This window comes from Macaca mulatta, chromosome 17 (genome assembly GCF_049350105.2).
Source record: "Macaca mulatta isolate MMU2019108-1 chromosome 17, T2T-MMU8v2.0, whole genome shotgun sequence".
In the NCBI taxonomy this organism is placed as follows: Eukaryota; Metazoa; Chordata; class Mammalia; order Primates; family Cercopithecidae; genus Macaca; species Macaca mulatta.
Genome location: NC_133422.1, coordinates 3,905,203 through 3,925,870, shown reverse-complemented (window position 1 = coordinate 3,925,870; position 20,668 = coordinate 3,905,203). Strand labels below are relative to the sequence as shown.

Below are 20,668 nucleotides of genomic sequence, written 5' to 3'. Positions count from 1 at the left end.
GTATGGGCTTCAACCCTGGCCTCCCTAATTTTGAATCGTATCCTCAGTGTTGATGACTTTGGCTCAACCTCTTAGATCGGGGTTCCCAAGCCCAGGCCATGAACCGGTACTGGTCCATGGCCTGTTAGGAACCGGGCTGCACAGCAGGAGACGAGTGGCTGGTGAGTGAACATTAAATTAATGCCAAGCTCTGCTTCCTGTCAGATCAGTGGAGGCATGAGATTCTCACAAGAGTGCGAACCATGTTGTGAACTACTCATGAGAGGGATCTAGGCGGCATGCATCTTATGAGACTCTAATGCCTGATGATCTTATTTGGAACAGTTACATGCTGAAACTATCCCCTATGCCCTCCATCTATGGAACAACTGTCTTCCACGAAATCGGACTCTGGTGCCAAAAAGGTTGGGGACTGCTGCCTTAGATCCCAAAAAGTCAGATGCAGATTCCTTATAGCCTCCTTGGTTTGACAGCTTGGCTGATATCTTGTACTCTGATTCTGATTAACATTACGTGGCGTTAGTTTCAAAATCTTCTGTTCTCTATTTTTCCTTAGAGATAACAAAAATCTCAGGCTTTGAAGTCAGTTGAGCTTCAACTTTACTTTCTTCACTTAACAGCAGTGTAATGTTAAGTCAGTCAGTTATCTTCTTCAATGGTCAATGTTCTCCTATTAATGTTGGGAATAATACTATCTCCCATTTAAGGTTAATGACATAATTAAATGAGATAATGTACAAAAGGTGTTTGACGTGTAGTAAAATACATGTTAAATGGTTAGCTATTATAATTATTCCTTAATGCTGAGAGTGAATTTATCCAAAAGAAATAAGATACGTGACTTACAGATTATGATACATGTGGCCTTTAGGATAAAAGTGTCTTGGTTTACCTACTGAAATGCCTGACATGCTAAAGACATTTTGACTTAATGGTATATGTTATCATTTATGTGCCCAATTAGTAATTAACTCTCATAGGCAGACCATAGCATAGCACTTTTATAGCACAATCAAGCCGAATTATATTATTTTCTTTATAGTTTAGCTTTCAAATCAACATCATGGGTCAACAAGTTCCTCTGTTATGATGCATACAGGTCATTAGGCTTGACCACACACAGGGGCACGGCCATGGGCTGAAAGGCAGAGAAGTTGGACACCCATGCAGCTGCACTTGTCTTGCTCCTGACACTACCTCTCTCAGGTTACTTCTGAGGGTCCCTGAGCTCCTCACCTCTCATCCTCATGCCAGCTACTGAGAACTCTTTACCATCCTGTTCCCTCAAGAAATCTTTGTCCTCTGAAAATGTGTGCCTGGATACCAAAGGCCCCGTGACAATAGACATGCTATGTCGTGAGGTCACAAGGGTGGTGGCAAGACAATTACGCCGTGGCTGGGGGAAAAGACACCAGAAGAAGAAGGCGATAACAGGAAGAGAAGCAGCAATTCAGGTGGCTTTAGCTCCTCGTGTTTGAAGACTCAAAGGCAGGGACATTTCATGGACACATAGACAAGCTCATGTCTTTATCATCCTTCCTTCTACTCAAACTTTCTTTGCATTGATTCTCTGCCATATGTGCCACTTGGCTCCAGCAGACATCTTACATCATTTAATTTAAATCATTTCAATCAATGTGTGTATACTACCCTCAATAAGCTAATGATCACAAAGTCCATTTGTTTTCACAGGAAAGGAGGATTCCAATTAAAGGAAGAAATGAAGGGTTTGGCCCCAAGTACATTAAATATATCACCCAGCCCAGTTCCTTAACATGAAAGAAAGAAAGCAGTTTGATATCAAGCATTAGATTCTATGGGATTTCATGTGACTTAGGACAGGACAGGCCAATCAGACATTCTCTTGTTCATAGAGATTATTTTAGAAGGATTCAATCCAAGCCAATTAGACTTAATCAGAGCAAATTCCACTACTTTTATTTCTGCCACCAGGAAGACACACTTTCTTCTCTGCTTGCCCTGAATTGGATAGTGCCGGAAGCCTGGATTTGTCAGCAGCCACACAAGCCAGCCAATGCAGCAGAGAACAGAGATGAGGGACAGAGAAAAACTGATGGCCATGCTTAGGCCATGGATCAAGGCATGCCCAAGCCAGCCCCCATCTTGTGTTTCTCAGTTAGGTCAGTCAATAAATTGCCTTTGTTGCTCAAAACTGTATAGTTGGTGTTTGATCATTTGCAACATGAAGAATCTAATACAAGTTTGAGGCAAACCAATGCAATAATCTACAGAAGTAGCTTGTGTGTGTGTGTGTGTGTGTGAGAGAGAGAGAGAGAGAGAGAGACAGAGAGAGACTGAGTCTCACTCTGTTGCCGGGCTGGAGTGCAGTGGCGAGATCTCGGCTTGCTGCAACCTCCGCCTCCCTGGTTCAAGGGATTCTCCTGCCTTAGCCTCCTGAGTAGCTGGAACTACAGGCATATACCACCATGCCCAGCTAATTTTTGTATTCTTAGTAGAGACGGGATTTCACCATGTTGGCCAAGACGGTCTCAATCTCTTGACCTCGTGATCCACCCACCTCGGCCTCCCAAAGTGCTGGGATTATGTGCATGAGCCATTGCGCAGACTGCTTTTTCTTTTTTTTTTTCCCTGCAGGGTGATGGTGGTGTTGGCTCCTGACAAATGGAAGAATGAGGGGGAATGCAACCACAAGTAGAAAGGAGTATTTAAAAATGAAGAGAGAAGATGGACACAAATTTGAATGACTCCCTGCCATTAGTCAAGCAAACAGAACTTACAGGTTGTGGAAATCCACATCATCAGTGTTGGCTCACATGAATGAGGAGGACTGTTCAGTGTTCTCCTGTGCTCTGGGTAGGAAGGGGGTCAAAGATGAGGGTAGAGAAAGATTACTAGGTTTTGCAAGAGAGAACTAGTGGGAAAATTTAATATGACAGCTCTAAGTTTTATATATATATAAAATAAATTATTCAGTAAATATTATATATAATAATTTATAATATATATAAAAATTATTCAGTAAACCTCATGGATGAGTTCTTGACTTTCTCATATACTGTATCTCATCAAATCTAAGAATGACGATTATAAGAACACCATTACTTCTGTGCCATTAAGAAAGGAAATTCCAATGCGAATTAAACCATATTACTGAATGTAATATGCCTCACAATTTCAGAGCTATTAAATGTGACAAAAATGGGCATCTTAGATTCAGTGAAATATGATAATAACACAATAGAGTGCATATTAATAGCAGATGCCTGTCAATCATGCCTTATATAGATAATTGTTATCAATGATTATCTCTGTCAGGTATGTGAGCAAGCTTTTGCTGATTTTAAAAAATGTTTGTCCGCTAGAATAGATGACAAATGTAGTTCTTGTTTAAGACAGAGAAGTAATGGATTTTTAGGTAACTGCATGGAAATGTCCATTATTATATACAGAGATTACAATAACGCAATTAATTACCAGCTGTCCTCAAGACTGTACTGAGAAGCTGTGTTATTTTGTATTACATGAGTTAGCTGTATGGCAAAGGCACCAGTACCCTGCTGGGGCTACTACTGCTGTCTTTGGTCCAACAGGCACCAACTAGGTGCCAAACACTGTTCCAGGGCTGAGGACACCATCGTGAAGGGGACAAAAGAGGCCTCTTGTTGTAGAGACTTCTTAGAGCTTATATTCTAGCTGAAGGGAAACAGCCAGTATGTACGAAAATTTATCATATTTAAATATGAAACGCAAGACAATTTTCTATAGTAACAAGAGAATAAATAGAATCACTAGGAGAATATTTTAAATACAATGGTAAAGAAGGTTTTTCTGGCACATGAAGCTAAAAAGCTTCTGTACAGCAAAGGAAACAATCAATGAAATGAAAAAACAAGCCACGGAATGGGAGAAAATATTTGCAGACTACCCATCTGACGAGGGATTAATAGCCAGAATATCTAAGGAGCTCAAACAACTCTATAGGAAAAAATATAATAATCCAATAAAAAAAATGGGCAAGAGGCCAGGCTCGGTGACTCATGCCTGTAATCTCAGCACTTTGGGAGGCTGAGGCAGGCGGATCACCTGAGGTCAGGAGTTCAAGACCAGCCTGGTCAACATGGTGAAACCTCATCTCTAACTAACAATACAAAAAATTAGTTGGGAGTGGTGGCACGTGCCTATAATCCCAGCTACTCAGAAGGCTGAAGCAGGAGAATCGCTTGAACCCAGGAGGCGGAGGTTGCAGTGAGCTGAGATGGCGCCATTGCACTCCAGCCTGGGTGCCAGAACAAGACTCCGTCTCAAAAAAAAAAAAAAAAAAAAAAAAAAAACGGCAAAAGATTGGAATACCTATTTCTCAAAAGAAGACATACAAATAGCAAACAGCATATGAAAGGTGCTCAACATCATTGATCATCAGAGGAATGCAAATAAAAACTACGAGATACTGTCTCACCCCAGCTAAAAATGGCTTATATCCAAAAGACAGGCAATAACAAATGCTGGTGAGGACGTGGAGAAAGAAGAACCCCTGTACACTGTTGGTGGGAATGTAAATTAGTACAACTACTATGGAGAACACTTTGGAGACAAAGACTGAAAATAGAGCTACTACATGATCCAGCGATCCCACTGCTGGGTATATACCTCTAAGAAAGGAAATCCGTCTATTGAAGAGATATCTGCACTCCCATGTTTGTTGTAGCACTGTTCACAAGAGCCACAATTTGGAAGCAACCTATATCCATCAACAGATTAATGGAAATGTGCCATAAAGCAAATGTGGCACATGTACACAATGGAGTACTATTCAGCCATAAAAAGAATGAGATCTTGTCATCTGCAACAACATGGATGGAACAGGAGAACATTTTTTTTTTTTTTTTTTTTTTTTTTGAGACGGAGTCTCGCTTTGTCGCCCAGGCTGGAGTGCAGTGGCCGGATCTCAGCTCACTGCAAGCTCCGCCTCCCGGGTTTACGCCATTCTCCTGCCTCAGCCTCCCGAGTAGCTGGGACTACAGGCGCCCACCACCTCGCCCGGCTAGTTTTTTGTATTTTTAGTAGAGACGGGGTTTCACCATATTAGCCAGGATGGTCTCGATCTCCTGACCTCGTGATCCGCCCGTCTCGGCCTCCCAAAGTGCTGGGATTACAGGCTTGAGCCACCGCGCCCGGCCCCGGAACAGGAGAACATTATGTTAAGTGAAATAAGCCAGGCACAGAAAGACAAACACTGTATGTTCTCACTTATTTGTGGCATCTAAAAATCAAAACAATTGAACTCATGGAGACACAGAGTAGAAGGATGGTTACCAAAGGCTGGGAAGGGTAGTGAAAGTGGGGGTGGGTGTTTGGATAATGGGTTAAAAAACAAAGAATAAGACCTAGTGTTGGATAGCACAACAGGATGACTACAATCAATAATAATTTAATTTTACACTTTAAAATAAAAAGAGTATAATAATTGGATTGTTTGTAACACAGGCACAAATGCCTGATGGATGAAGACTGCATTCTCTGTGATGTGATTATCTCACATGGCATGCCTGTATCAATTGTCTTCAATTCATTATGATTTTAGTTAAATTTTTCATATTTAAAAATGTTCCCTTTTCTGATTCAGGTAACTTACTATATCTTAGTTTTGAAAAAGAGTTTAGCAACAAATATTGAGTAAAGCCTACTAGACAAAAATAGTGCATTTTTACACATTAATACCTGGTTCATGTTACTTTTCCAGTTCAGCTTTCATTATTTAATTACTAACGTAGGTATACTTTGATATAATGGAATGACTCAGGGTTTTGTACCTAAAGCAACCAAGCCCACATCCATGCTGGAATTTAATTTAGGTGATCTCACTCAGGGGTTCAGAACTGGGTCCCCTCTTCAAACCAAGCCTGAATGAGGCATTAACCTAATTGAAATTGAGTCTGAATTAGGTATTAGGTCCAGACATTTTTCTAGACAGCAGATCTGTAACTACTACCAGATTAAATTACCTTGGAAAGCATCATTTTACCCTCTTCTTACTTTTCCTGCTGTTTCCTATTCCAGCACAAATATTTCCCTCATATATAACAAAATGAAATGTGAAAATGCATGTTGCTAAGGTAGTTATTTTATTTCCTAATTTTGAAGATGTCATATTCAGAAATGTATATGCTAATTTACTTTAACCGGGGATTCCTGTATAGAAAACATTGTATTGTTACCACTGTCAACACACAACTAATTTTTTTACTTCACATGTTTAACTACAGAAAACCTAAGAAAATTGGCATTCAGAAACTACAAGGCACCATCACTTAAGTATGAATTATTGTACCACTATTATGTCCCTATAAATAATTTTCTTATAATTTTAGAATAAGAAATAAAATTATCTTTATCTTTTTTAGTTAACTATAACCATGTCCCTAGATACTTATGTATTTTACCCACAGTACAATAAGGTATCCTGTAGGACACAGTCTTATTTTTCTAAATTATTTATTTATTATTTATTTATATATATCTGAGACTGAGTCTTGCTCTATCACCCAGGCTGGAGTGCATTGGCACAACCTCAGCTCACTGCAACGTCTGCCACCCAAGTTCAAGCGATTCTCAGCCTCCTAAGAAGCTGGGACTACTGGCGTGTGCCATGGCACCCACATAATTTTTGCATTTTTAGTAGAGATCGGGTTTCACCATGTTGCCCAGGCTGGTTTTGAACTCCTGACCTCAGGTGATCTGCCAGCCTTGGCCTCCCAAAGTGCTGGGATTACAAGAGGACACAGCCTTTTGTTTTTTTTTTTTTTTGTAACAGACAGAGTCAAGTTCTGTTGCCCAGGCTGGAGTGCAGTGGCCTGATCTCGGCTCACTGCAAGCTCTGCCTCCTGGATTCACGCCATTCTCCTGCCTCAACCTCTGGAGTAGCTGGGACTACAGGTGTCTGCCACCATGTCCGGCTAATTTTTTAGAAATATTTTTAGTAGAGACGGGGTGTCACTGTATTAGTCAGGAGCCAGGATGGTCTCGATCTCCTGACCTCGTGATGGGCCCGCCTCGGCCTCCCAAAGTGCTGGGATTACAGGCATGAGCCACCGTGCCCACCCAGGACACAGTCTTAAGTAGTAAACATCAAGTGAGAGTCTGACAAATAAGAAAAAATCATTCCTAAGATAACATAATGATGCTGATTAAAATGTAATAGTGTGTGTATATATGTGTATACATATTTAAATAAAAATGATTTTAAATATTACCAACCCACAATTTATAAAATGCTACTTTTAAAATGGGGTTATTACCCTGGTTATCTCTGAAAGGTGTTTCAGTAGTTTTAAAATGTAAATAAGTTATTTGTACAATGTGAAAGTTTGCTTATTGATTTTATAGTCTGTTATATAGACTAGCTAGGCTATGTAGTTCTGATCATTTGAATTTATTAAATTTATTAAATGAGCTATTTATCACTACCTTTTTTCCGTGATTTAAGAAAGGCTGCCTGACAGATTACAGTCATGACACAGGACACCTTCTCTGCACATGTGAGGCCACGGTGTAAGTGTACCATACACGTTAATTATTTACATGTAACATACACTAAATATTGCATCTGTCATATTCAGCAAAAAACATTAAAGGTGAAAAGAATAGAGGACTTAAGTACAATATTTGAAAACATAACTGCTGTATAACTTTAAAAGTTTACCGTAAGATATTTTAACACATGTGGATGGATGCCTGCTTGCTAGTCAATTTGGAAGCATACTGTCATGAAGAGAAGTTTTCATACCAGAGACACTGAACCGGTTAGCAAAAGAATCCATCAACAAAAACGAAGATTTCAGCTTATGTGTAATTTTGGACTAGAATTGTGTAATCTTTTCTTTACAGTTTCTTTATAGCCTGTTCACATCAAAGGAAGAAAAGCATAGGAAGACCCGTATTCAAAATATTTGCATTGAAACATGTAAATACTGTTCCATTGCTTTACTAGCACCAATTTACCTGCGTTAAGGAACAGCCAGGAGTATTAGTACATGAATACTATGGATACACAGGGAGTGCCAGCATTATAAAATCCGCCTGTACAATATCATCACTGGATGAGTGGATGTTTCACAGATCAACTGTCTGGTACTGTGCTAACATTCGGAAACATCAGAATACTCAGTAATGATGTAAGAATAAGCAGCTTGCTGACTTTGATGTAACCAAGTGACAGCATGCATATATGTAAATACTAATTAGTGGTACTTAATGGTGGTAATGAGTATAAGGGTGGTGAGGATCATCAAGAAATTATGTAATCCCACTGAAGATGACAGAGCCCCGCTGCGCTTCAGTTCCCCTCTAAAACCCCCAAGCAAATCCTATGCAACTTTGCACTTGGTGCAGACGCTCGGCTTACTGTGTTCCAGACTCCCCAGTAAGCAACCCAGGGCAATGTTTTTGGCAAAATCATTTGCATTAAACCAATTCACTCTCATTCTCTCACACCAGACACAAGCACACAACAAGTTATCAAGTCTCACTGCAGAAGGATCAGTTACTGAAGTCTTTGGGCAAAGAAAGGCCAACTGTCTAAATTACATTTTACTCTTGTCCCTGAGCCCCCACAACGGGGCAGAGGAAGGATACTGCTATCTAGGGCAGAGAAGGCGAGAAGAAAGAGGACACGGGTGGTTATGGAGTCCTAGGGGGAAGGCTGGAACTGGCATAGCGACGTCTAACAACAGAGGGGTTAGTTTAGGAGGTTGGAGGAGAAGGAAGGGACCCAGGAATCTGGGGAACTGAAGGCGAAGTGGCGGGCAGTGGCTATTCTCTTTACCTGCTGTACTTCTTGGAGTCCCGGAACGCAAACAGCCACTGCATTTCCCTTCATTCCAGACGGGATGACACCACCGTCTTCTCCCCGGACAGCGCGGGCCTCCGCTGCGTCCTTCCTCAGCGACCGCAGCGACGACTCTGCTCCAGGGCGGGGGAGCAGCTTTCCGAGCCGCGGGCGCCCACTTCCCCCCCGGACTCTGGGCAATACCGGCCAGGGCGCGCGGGGAGGTGGGGGCCAGGGATTCCCCAGGAACTAGCCTGAGCTGCTGCACCGCTGCCAGGGCCGTCCTGCGCCTCGCCGAGCCCTGGGCGCCGCCGGCTGGACGCCAGTCACCTCCCACTGCGCCCCAGATGCCGCCAAGTCCCAGTACCGTGCGCCCCTCCAGATGTCCGAAAGCACCTCTCCAGGGCAGCTGATGCCCCTCTGTGTCCTGCTCGCTCCACACCTCCCGTGTCCCTCCACGTCCATCACCGCGTGCCTCTCCAGCATCCCCCTCCCCTCCAAGATCCAACACAGCACCCCTTCAGCTGTTTCCCGCGTCCCTCCAGAAGTTCCTCCAGCGACTGCCCCGCCCCTCCACTCCACACCTCTCGTGTCCCTCCATGTCGGTCACCGTGTGCCTCTCCAGCATCCCCCCTCCCCTCAGTTCCAACCCTTTCAGATGTTGCCCGCGTCGCTCCAGCGACTGCCCCGCCCCTCCACTCTTCCTGTCTCTCCAACGCTATCCAGGCGCGCCCCTCCAGCACGTCCCCACCCCTCCACTCCACTCCCTCGTCCCTCCACTCCCTCCACTCCCTCCCCGCACGCCGGCACTCTCACTCCGAGCCCCTCTGGGTCAAAACGCCGCGCCCTTCCAAGCGCTCCTCCTTCGCGCCACCCCAACATTCCCCTCCCTCCATATCCTGCACTCCTCCCGCACCCAGCCACGCACCCCTGCGCGCCTCCTCGTTGCACCTCCACCCCGCGGCCTCTCCCGCCTCAGCCTCGCCCCGGCGATCCAGCGCGCGGGGCGCTGGGCAGGGACATGTTTCGCTCCCCCCCGACTCCGCTGCAGACGCTGGGCGCCTTCATCTTTCTAACCCAACTGCTGCTGAATGGATCTTGCTTGGGCTTAGAGCACCTGACCACAATCTTTACACTTCTGGGCCTGGTCCTTTACTGTCAGAAAGAGTCAGCACCTGTGGCGATTTAGGGAGTCCCTCTAGGGGGAACGGTTCCATTTGCGAGGCTGTACAAGTCTTGCCACCCAGCCCGTCCGTCGCAAACCCCTTGGGTTTAGCAGTTTACTCCTAGAAGCCCGCCCAAGGCTCGTTCTCGCTCCGCCGCTAGGAGGCGCTCCCGAGGGTTTGCAGGAACTCGCTGTGGTGAAAACAACGCTGCGTGCAGTTCAGGCTGCACTTCAGTCAGCTCTCGGAGGCGAGCTGGGAAATAGTGACTGCTGACCCATGACAAAGAAACCTCTTTACTATGTTCTATTTCCAAGGCCTGAAGAAGTTCTCTGGAACACATACCGTGTCCTGAGTTGGCTCCTGCCGGTGGGTTCGTGGTCCCAGGAAGGAAGCTCCGGACCTTTGCAGTGAGTGTTTCAGCTCTTTTAGATGGTACAGACCGAAGAGTTGGCGGTAGCAAGGTTTACTGTGAAGAACTAAAGAACAAACCTCTCATAGCGGGAAAGGGGACTCCAGCGGGATCTCTGCTGGTGGAGGGGTGGGGCTGGGGGGGGTGAGGGGTGGGGGCGGGGGGTGCGGGCGTGAGGGGTGGGGGTGGGGGCAGCTTTTATTTCCTTATTGTCCCCTGCCCATCTTCCCTTTCTGTCCTGTCAGAGTGCCCTTTTTTCAATCCTCCCCGTGATTGGCTACTTTTAGAATCCTGCTGATTGGTGCGTTTTACAGAGTGCTGATTGGTGCGTTTTACAGAGTGCTGATTGGTGCGTTTTGCAGAGCACTGATTGGTGTGTTTTACAATCCTCTTGTAACAGAAGAAAGTTCCCCGAGTCCCCACTCCATCCCGGAAGTCCAGCTGGCCTCATCTCTCATACAGTTTTCTTTTTTTTTTTATTATTATACTTTAAATTCTAGGGTACATGTGCATAACGTGCAGGTTTGTTACATTTTGTTACATATGTATACTTGTGCCATGTTGGTGTGCTGTCTCATACAGTTTTCTAATTAGTGCTTATGTATTTCAATCACTTATTTATTCATTGACATTCTCGCCTACACGTGCATCACAGGGGAGCATCTTGATTTAGCAGTTTTGTGTGAATGCTATGGGTACCCGAAGATGTTTGGTGAGTGTGCTAAGGAGGTAAACTTTAAAATATATTCCCAAAAGGATCATGCCAGTGTATTTCATGATTTTTTACAGTAAAAATCTGGTACCATATTTGGAACCAAGTAGAAACATAAAGATGTTGGACCGTTTTAAAATGTTTTCAGTGAAACAGAACGGATAACTGCAAGGCAGAAATATTTATAACTTCTAGATTACACTTTTTAAAAGCAAACTTTTGCAAAGGTAGAAAATGAAACGAGAAAAGCCAGTTTTCCAGAAGTGTCCAGTGCAATATTTCTCTAATTATTGCTCTCTTATAGATGATACAGTGATAATAATTTTCTAAAAATATTTCCCCCAAGGAGCAGAGGATAAACAAGATGGATATAGAGATATATTATTACAGGTATATTAATAATTTCCTACATATATCACAGGCAGCAAATGACAGATATTGTGAATTGTTACTCTAAAAATGTCCATACTAATCAGTAAAGGTTGCAATTTAATATTTCTGCCAAAGAATCCAAAAGTTATTAATGTGTTTTAATTGCCAAAACTAACATGATCTCACAGCCAGAACTTCTCCTTTGTTGGCTTAGAAATAAATTATTGGCAACAGTTTGTGCTGGGGATGATGATCGCAGTGGGGATCTAGAGAACTTATGAGTCCTGTGATGGAAAGCTAAACATATCTGAAGTGGTGTATGAAAACAAACAGGGGTGTGGACAAGAGACACGGTCTCCAGACTAGACTGAACATGTTACCAGTAAAAAGAATTTTGAGCAACTCAATACATGTATGTTTATTTATAAGTTATATGCATTTATGAATTTATTGTATATTTTATGTGAATACCAATATATTGTTTACATTGTAAAACAGAGAGAAATATAAATTTTAGAAGGATATATGAAAGTACATACAAATAAGAAAAGCAAGGCGGCTGAGACAGTAGAATCGCTTGAACCCGGGAGGTGGAGATTGCAGTGAGCCAAGATTGTGCAACTGCACTCCAGCTTGGGCAATGGAGGGGGTCTCCATCTCAGGGGGGGAAAAAAAATCATAGAAAAGCACTGGAATGGAGACATGCAGATCTCTGCAGATCCTCTCCCCAGTGATACAACTCTACCTGATAAAACTTCTTATTGTTATTTTGAAATTTATTTTTAGCTGTAATGAACTTTATTTTTTAAAATTCTGATGATGTAATTTTTTAATTTCAATAGTTATGTGGATGAATTGTAGAGTGGTGAAGTCTGAGGTTTTAGTGCACCCATCACCAAGCCATATACATTGTACACAATATGTAGTTTTTTATCCTGCACCCCTTTTCTGGCTTCTGAGTCTCCAATGTCCATTCTACCACTCTGTATGCCTTGGTGCACCCATAGCTTAGCTACCACTTATGAGTGAGAACATATGGTATTTGCTTTTTCATTCCTGAGTGATTTCACTTAAAATAATGGCCTCCAGCTCCATCCAAGTTCCTGCAAAAGACATTATTTTGTTCTTTTTTATGGATGAGTAGTAGTCCATGGTGTATATATGCCACATTTTCTTTATCCACTCATTAGTTGATGGGTAATTATGTTAGTTCCATATCTTTGCAATTGTGAACTGTGCTGCAATAAGCATATGTGTGCAAGTGTCTCTTTGATATGGTGACTTCTTTTCCTTTGGGGTAGATACCTAGTAGTGGGATTGCTGGATTGAATGGTAGGTCTACTTTTAGTTCTTTGATAAATCACCATACTGTTTTCCAAAGAGGTTGTAATAATTTACATTCCCATCAGCAGTGTATAAGCGTTCCCTTTTCACCACATCCACACCAACATCTGTTGCTTTTTGATGTTTTAGTAATGCCTACACTGGCTGTGGTAAGGTGGTATTTCATTGTGGTTGTAATTTGGAATTCCCTGATGATTAGTGATGTTGAGCATTTTTTCATGTTTTTGGCCATTTGTACATTCTTCTTTTGAGAAATGTCTATTCATGTCATTTTCCCACTTTTACATGGGATTATTTTTTTCTTGCTGATCAGTTTTGGTTCCTCATAGAAACTTCCTAGAATGGTCCACGCCTGTATAGATTCACTGGTGAATTATACCAAACATTTAAGGGAGAATCAATATAATTTTTTTACAAACTCTTACAAAAGATAAAAGAGGAGGAACACTTAACAATTTATTCTGTGAGGTGAGTATTACCCTGAAATCAAACCACACAAAATCCTCACAGTAAAATAAACCTACAGGTCAATATCTCTTGCAAATATAGAAATAAAAATGCTGCAAATATTACAAATAAAAATTACTAGCCAACATAATCTAGGGGCATATAAAAGGCATTATACACCATGATTGGCTGGTCCAAGTGCAGTAGTGACACAAATAATTGATGACAACCAGTTACAGATTTCTTTGTTCCTTCTCCACTCCCACTGCTTTACTTGACTAACCTTAAAAAATAAAAAATAAAAAAGTTTAAGACAAAAAACAAATTATCATCTTAATAGATACAGAAAAATCATTTGTCAAAATGAAACATCCTTTTCTAATAAAAATGTCCAACAAACTAGAAATAGAAAGGAGTTTCCTCAATCCAATAAAGGGCATTTATAAAAAACCTATAGCTAACATCATACTTAATGGTGAAAGACCTTTTTTCCCCCAAAGAAGCAAATATTAGTAGATCCAAAGGGAGTGATAGAGAGCTATAAAATAATAGTAGGGTACTTCAACACCCTAATTTCAGCAAAAGACCGATCATATAGACAGAAAAATCAACGTACGACCAAGAAGCATATGAAAAAATGCTCAACCTAACTAAACATCCAAGAAAGGTAAATTATATTGACATAGTTTGATTGTGTGCCCACCCAAATCTCATCTTGATTTGTTCCCATAATCTCCACGTGTCTTGTGAGGGACCCAATGGGAGGTAATTGAATCTTGGAGGCGGTTACGCCCATGCTGCTGTTCTTGTGCTAGCGAGTCCTCATTAGACCTGATGGTTTTATAAAGGGCTTTTCCCCCTTTACTTAGCACTTCGCCTTGCTGCTGCCATGTGAAGGACGTGTTTGCTTCTTCTTCCACCATGATTGTAAGTTTACTGAGGCCTCGCCAGCCATGCTGAACTGTGAGTCAATTAAACTTCTTTTCTTTATAGATTACCCGGTCTCTGGTATGTCTTTATTAGCAGCATGAGAATGAACTAATACACATATGATCTAGCAATCCCACTACTGGATTTATGTCTAAAAGAAATGAAATCAATATGTCGAAGAGGGACATCTGCACTGTCATGTTTGTTGCATTAGTATTCACAGTAGCCAAATTATGGAATCAAGCCAAATGCTCATCATCAGATGAATGGATAAAGAGAATATTATATGCAATGAAATAGTGTTCACCCACAGAAAAGGATGAAACCCTGTCATTTGTGACAATATGGATGAGCCTGGAGGACATTTAGTAAAGTGAAATAAGCCAAGCACAGAAAGACATGTGTACTACAACATATCACCCATATGTGGAATCTAAAAAAATTGACTGATACAAGTTGAGAGTACAACAGTGGTTACCAGAGACTGAGGAGAATAACAAGAATGGGGAGAAGGGGAGAAGGTGGTCAACAGGTGAAATGTTACAGTTAGACAGGAGAAATAAGTACTGCTGCTCTTTTGCACAGTAGAGTGACTATAGCTAACAGTAATGCATTGTATATTTCACATATCTAAAAGAGGATTTTGTCGTGAATGTTCTCATGACAAAGCAATGATAAATATTTAAGGTGATGAGTATGCTAATGAACATGATTTACTTATACAATGTATACATGTATGGAAGCATCACACTGTACCCCATACATATGTATAATTATTATATGTCAATAAAAAATGAAGTTCATTAGCTTCAAAAAAAAATTGACAAGCTAGTATCAAAAGTCATATAGGAATGCAAGAGTACCAAAACAGAGAAAGTAATATGGAAAAAGAAGAACAATGTTGGGGCCTCATGATTTCTGATTTAGAAACTTACTACAAACCTATATGGTACTAGCGTACAACATATACATCAATGGAACAGAATTGAGTTCAGAAATAAACTCTCACATTTGCAGTTAATTGAACATTCAATGGGAAAAGAATTATTTTGTCAATAAATGTTTATAAAACAACCGAATATTCACACACAAAAGAATAAGGTTGGGCTCCTTCTTCCTACCACACACAAAATTTAACTGAAAATGTATTATATACCTCAATGTAAGAGCTAAAACTAAAAACTTTCAGAAAAGAAGATAAATTTTTATGAACTTGGGCCTAGCAAAAGCTTGTTACACACATCAAAATCAGTAGTAACAGAAGAAAAAACAAATTAGGCCTCATCAAAATTCAGAATGTTTCTGCAGCAAATTATACCATCAAGAAAGCCAAAGAAAACATAAAAATGGTACAAAAGATTTGCAAATTCTATATTTGATAAGGAGCTCAATAATAAAAGGATGAACTAACTGAAAATGAACATTTCTCCAAAAAAGATATACAAATAGCCAGTAAGCATAGGAAATGATACTCAAAAGCATTAGCCATTAAGAAAACGCAAATCAAAACCACAACAAGACACCACTTCACAGCCTCTAGAAATGCTATAGTAAAAAAGACAATCACAAATTTGTGAGGGTGTGAAAAAATTGGAACACTCATGTATTGCTGGAGGGAATGTAAAATGTTGCAACCATTTTGGAAAACAATTTGGGCGTGCTTCAAAACATTAAACATAGCCTTATCAGATGACCCAGAAATTTTCTTCTATTTATCTATTCAAGAAAAATAAAAACATATCCACACAAAAACTTGTATACAAATGTGCACAGTAGCAGTATTCATAACAGCAAAAATGGGGAAACAATCCAAATATACATCAACTGATGAAGGAATAAATAAAACATGATATATCCATACAATGGAATATTATTCAGTCATAAAAGGAATGAATTATTGACACCTAATACAATATGGATGAACTTTGAAAACATTAGGTGAAAGGAGTCAATGACAAAAGATCAGATAGCATAATTCATAGACATAATATGAAAAATAGATATTTAAGGGTTAATAAAAATGTTCTAAGTTGAGATTTTGGTGACTGCTGCATAACTGTGAATATAGTAAAGCCTTTTTCATTCTGTACCTTAAATGGGTGAATTTTGTGTGGCATGTGAATTATATTTTAATAAGGCTGTGAAAAATGCATATGCATAAAAAACTAGCTTTTGTTTTTCTCTCATGCTCCAGTGAGATGCAGAAGTCAGAAAGAGGATGAGGAAGCCATCAGTTCTGCTTTTACCCCTGCACTCTTTCCTTCTTTAGTTAAAACTAAGTAAGAGCTCTCAGGTCATTTCCACAACATCCATCCCCTTTCTTATTTGTTTATTTCTTTGATGATGTTCAAGGTTCCTTTTTTTTTCCCCCTTCAGCACTATGTTTTATAAGACTGTCTGCAAGCCAAGGGTTCTTCTTGTGCCTCCATTTGTATGTAAATTGGTACAGGTGATGTGTTAAACTATAACTTTAAATTTGTGACTTTAAAATTCAGTTGAACACCATGCTGTGATGAAAGAACATTGAACTTTATGCTAGAGGTCCTGGTTAATCCAAATTCTATTCTTAGATCGAACAATCTTTTCTATGGTAACAGCTACCTTTATGGGCCTGAGGCTTCTCATCAGTGACTGAAATGCTTGTTTAAAAAAAAAAATCCCTAACATTTATTTTTTTTTTAATTGATGTTTAAAAATTTCCTGTCTCTATTTTTTTCTTCTCAGCTTTTTTAGTATTCAGGAATGTGTTACAAGAACTGCTAAAGGTCTGAATGGTCCTGTGTTTCTTAACTGTACAACATGTGGGCTCACTGCACCTGAAATTACTATAGTTCTAAATGTCAACGATTCTGAATATTAATAACCTTCTGATTATGTAAAGACCACATAGTATAACATTAAGGGGCCTTCTGGGTCTAGAAACTGTGGGCTCTGATCTCTTTCTGTTTGGTCATTGTATGATCTTATGACCTTTGGTAAGCTGTGTAAATTCTTTTTCTTTTTTTGAGACAGTTTTCGTTCTTGTTGCCCAGGCTGGAGTACAATGGCTCGGCTTACCACAGCCTCCGCCTCCCGGGTTCAAGTGATTCTCCTGCCTCAGTCTCCCAAGTAGCTGGGATTACAGTCATGCACCACCATGCCCAGCTAATTTTGTATTTTTAGTATAGACGGGGTTTCTCAATGTTGGTCAGGCTGGTCTCCAACTCTCCACCTCAGGTGATCCGCCCGCCTCAGACAGCCTCCCAAAGTGCTTGTATTACAGGCGTGAGCCACCATGCCCGGACTGTAAATTATTTATACTTCTTTTTCCCGGTCTAAAACATGAGGGTAAAAATTAAGATGTAAATGATAGGAATGTTTTAAGAAATAAATGAGTTAAGGTATGCAAAATATAGAACACAATACTTAGAATTTAGTAAGTTATTATTATTTTTTAGAAATGCCAATATGTTTTCTTTTTTTCAAATTACACCTGCTAGTATGGGCCACTTTTCACTGGTTCCTCCAAAGGAAAGTTAATATTAAAGCAAGGTATGTAGCTAATTAATTTCAAAAAAATTCCTTTAATGTTTTACTTTATTAGAAAAATTAATGTTTCCCCTTGATTTTTTTTTTCTCATTTAAACATGTAGTGTCGATATGGAAGTGCTGGGAAGGGATTATGGAAGTGCGGGAAGGGAAGAACGTGGTCCCTTTAAATGATACTGAAGGGAGAAGGAAAGTGCTGGGTAGAGGAGGGTGTAGTCCCTGGCTAGGGCTCCACCCCCACGGACCTAGGTGAGGACAGATGAGACCACCCTGACCTGCCACGCCCCCGTCCTGTGCCTAAAAATCCGTGAGACCCTAGCAGTCAGACACATAGGTGGCCGGACGGCAGGAGAGGAACATCAGAAGAGTAACACAGGGGATGTGGAGAGACAGGTACTGGCACGCCAGCAGGCCACCGACCACCAACGGGCAGAAGCAGAATGACGCCTGCAGGTTGCTGATGGACAGAAGCAGAACCATGCAGAGTTTGGCTGGGGCAGCCGGAGGAGAACCCAGGATGCGGAGTGGCCCAACTCCAGGGGAAAATCATCCTCTTTCTGGCTCCCCTATCTGCTGAGAGCTACTTCTACTCAATGAAACCTTATGCTCATTCTCCAAGCCCACGTGTGATCTGATTGTGGTACACCAAGGCAAGAACCTGGGATACAGGAATACCTTTGTCCTTGTGATAAGGCAGGGATCTCCTTGAGCTGACCAACACAAGCTGCCTACAGGCGGCTAAACTGAAAGAGCACCCTGTAGCATGCCCCCTGGGGCTTCAGGAGCTGTAAACATTCACCCCTAGACACTGTCTCGGGGTGGGAGCCCCACAGCCTGCCCGTCTGTGTGCTCCCCTAGAGGTTTGAGCGACCAGGCACTGAAGAAGCAAATCACACCCTATCACAGGCCATGTGAGGAGGACAAGGGAACTTTTCCATTTCAGTGTAAAAAGTTTCTCAAGGCCAAAGCTGATTAAACTCTTCAATAGAAACTTTATGAGCCTTTAAACTCAAGGAGAACTGTTTCTGGGCCTGGGTAACTAAGTGACACAAAGTCGGGGAGTAGCTCCCCACCACTTGGGGTCAGACGTTGTGGGAGAATCAGAGGCAGGTCTGTGACATTTTGAACAGCAGACTGAGAGGGATGGGTAGACGCATGACAGTGACTGCAACAGACGGTTTTCTTTAGAAGTACGAGTGTGCAGCCTTGAAGGCTGTCCAAGAAATAGCTGTTGACAGTTAGTGCAAGAGAAAGGGAGATTTTAATCTCCTTACAAGTTGTAGCCAGTCTATTTTTGAGCTGTATATATTTGGATCTGAGTGTTCATGACTCATATCTCTGACTGAAACCTATGCGTATACATTAAAATCTCAAAAGCAGAAGTTTGAGTTACATAAAAAGCAGACTTTCATTTCAGGATAATTGTCATACGCATGGTTTGAAAAAGTGGCTCGTGGGCAGGTTGCGGTGGCTCACGCCTGTAATCCCAGCACTTTGGGAGGCCGAGGCGGGCAGATCACAAGGTCAGGAGATCGAGACCATCCTGGCTAACATGGTGAAACTCCGTCTGTACTAAAACTACAAAAAACTAGCCGGGCGAGGTGGCGGGCACCTGTAGTCCCAGCTACTCGGGAGGCTGAGGCAGGAGAATGGCGTGAACCCCGGAGGTGGAGCTTGCAGTGAGCCGAGATGGTGCCACTCACTCCAGCCTGGGCGACAGAGTGAGACTCTGTCTCAAAAAAAAAAAAAATAAAAGAGGGGGGGAAGAAAGAAAAAGAGGCTGGTGAGGGTGACAAGACACAACCGGAAAGTATTAGCAGTGAGTTTTAATAGCCCATGCTTACGTTTTGTAAGGCAGTGAGTTCCAAAATACTCAGTTTTCTCTCATGTTATATGTCAACCATTGCAGTTTGGCTTCTCTGCTGCTCTGTTTCACAGCTTTTCTCATTCCAGGACCCAGGTTAAAGGAGAACCTCTTATTTGAGATGTGCCAAGCATCACAAATTTGGATTTATTTGGGAAAAATCAAGGGAGCTGGTGAAAACACACAGTGGATCTTACAGCTTCTGTTCCACCTGGCATACGTTAACACAAGTAAGTAAACTCCTACACCAAGGCAAGTCACCTACCCAGACCTGGTGTCCACAGAGCCTGGATGTATATGCTTATCCTTCACAGGACACTGTAAATCACTTGTCTGCAGACGGGCTTATATAATCTTCCAAATTATTTAGAAACTAAAAGTAAGAGAGAATGACCAGTTCAGAACAATAATGCAATCTACCACACAGGTCAGTATGCCAGATTGTATTCTGCGATTTTCCTTGCTTTTATTTTCTATCTTCAGAAATCAGCCAGTTTTACATTATTTCACAACAAAAAGCTTTATGTGTTTTGTCATCGAATGATCTCAACTCATGTAGCATGACGCTTCTGTTTCGAACAGTTACACATTCTTGTTTTTGCTAGGACACTGGTTTTTCAGCTGGGACAGGCCTCCTTAAATTTATGGGTCACTTGGTACTGACTCAGAAATAGCAGTTCTCTAACTGATTCAGTGCCATTTATGTACAGATTCTGCACGATTTTCTTGTTAACTCTACCTATGATATTATAAATCATCATTCATGGGGATAGGACCGTGTTTCAAGTTAAATATTATTTCTGTGGTATTTTAATAGTGTAACAAATATATTAGATAATAGATAAGAATGCTTCAAAATATTCCTGCAGCTATCAAATATGATAGATGTTTCAGATGGTCTTCAGAGTCTTAATTTTTATAGCTAAACTTGAATTATTTCAAAGCATTTCTCTTTGCTATAATGAAACTAATGAGCAATGCAGTGAAAATTTATTTTAGAGTTCCAAAAGGCCACCATTAATTATCAGTGTTTTTGGCCGGGCACGGTGGTTCATGCCTGTAATCCCAGTACTTTGGGAGGCCAAGGTGG

The 20,668-nt window shown here is 41.3% G+C and overlaps 1 protein-coding gene and 1 long non-coding RNA gene across 2 annotated transcripts in view; one reads left to right on the top strand and one right to left on the bottom strand.

The window, feature by feature from the left end:
- Positions 1-9,421, bottom strand: part of SGCG (sarcoglycan gamma) — a 95,776-nt gene extending 86,355 nt beyond the window's left edge. The window contains exon 1 of the mRNA XM_015120736.3: positions 8,804-9,421. Coding sequence (XP_014976222.3) covers positions 8,804-8,857 — 54 coding nt within the window. The 5' untranslated portion in view covers positions 8,858-9,421. The remainder of the gene's footprint in view (positions 1-8,803) is intronic.
- A 752-nt stretch (positions 9,422-10,173) lies between these two features.
- LOC144336301 (uncharacterized) overlaps positions 10,174-20,668 on the top strand; it is a 39,239-nt gene continuing 28,744 nt past the window's right edge. The window contains exons 1-2 of the long non-coding RNA XR_013407931.1: positions 10,174-10,379; positions 19,668-19,808. This is a non-coding gene — a long non-coding RNA (uncharacterized LOC144336301). The remainder of the gene's footprint in view (positions 10,380-19,667; positions 19,809-20,668) is intronic.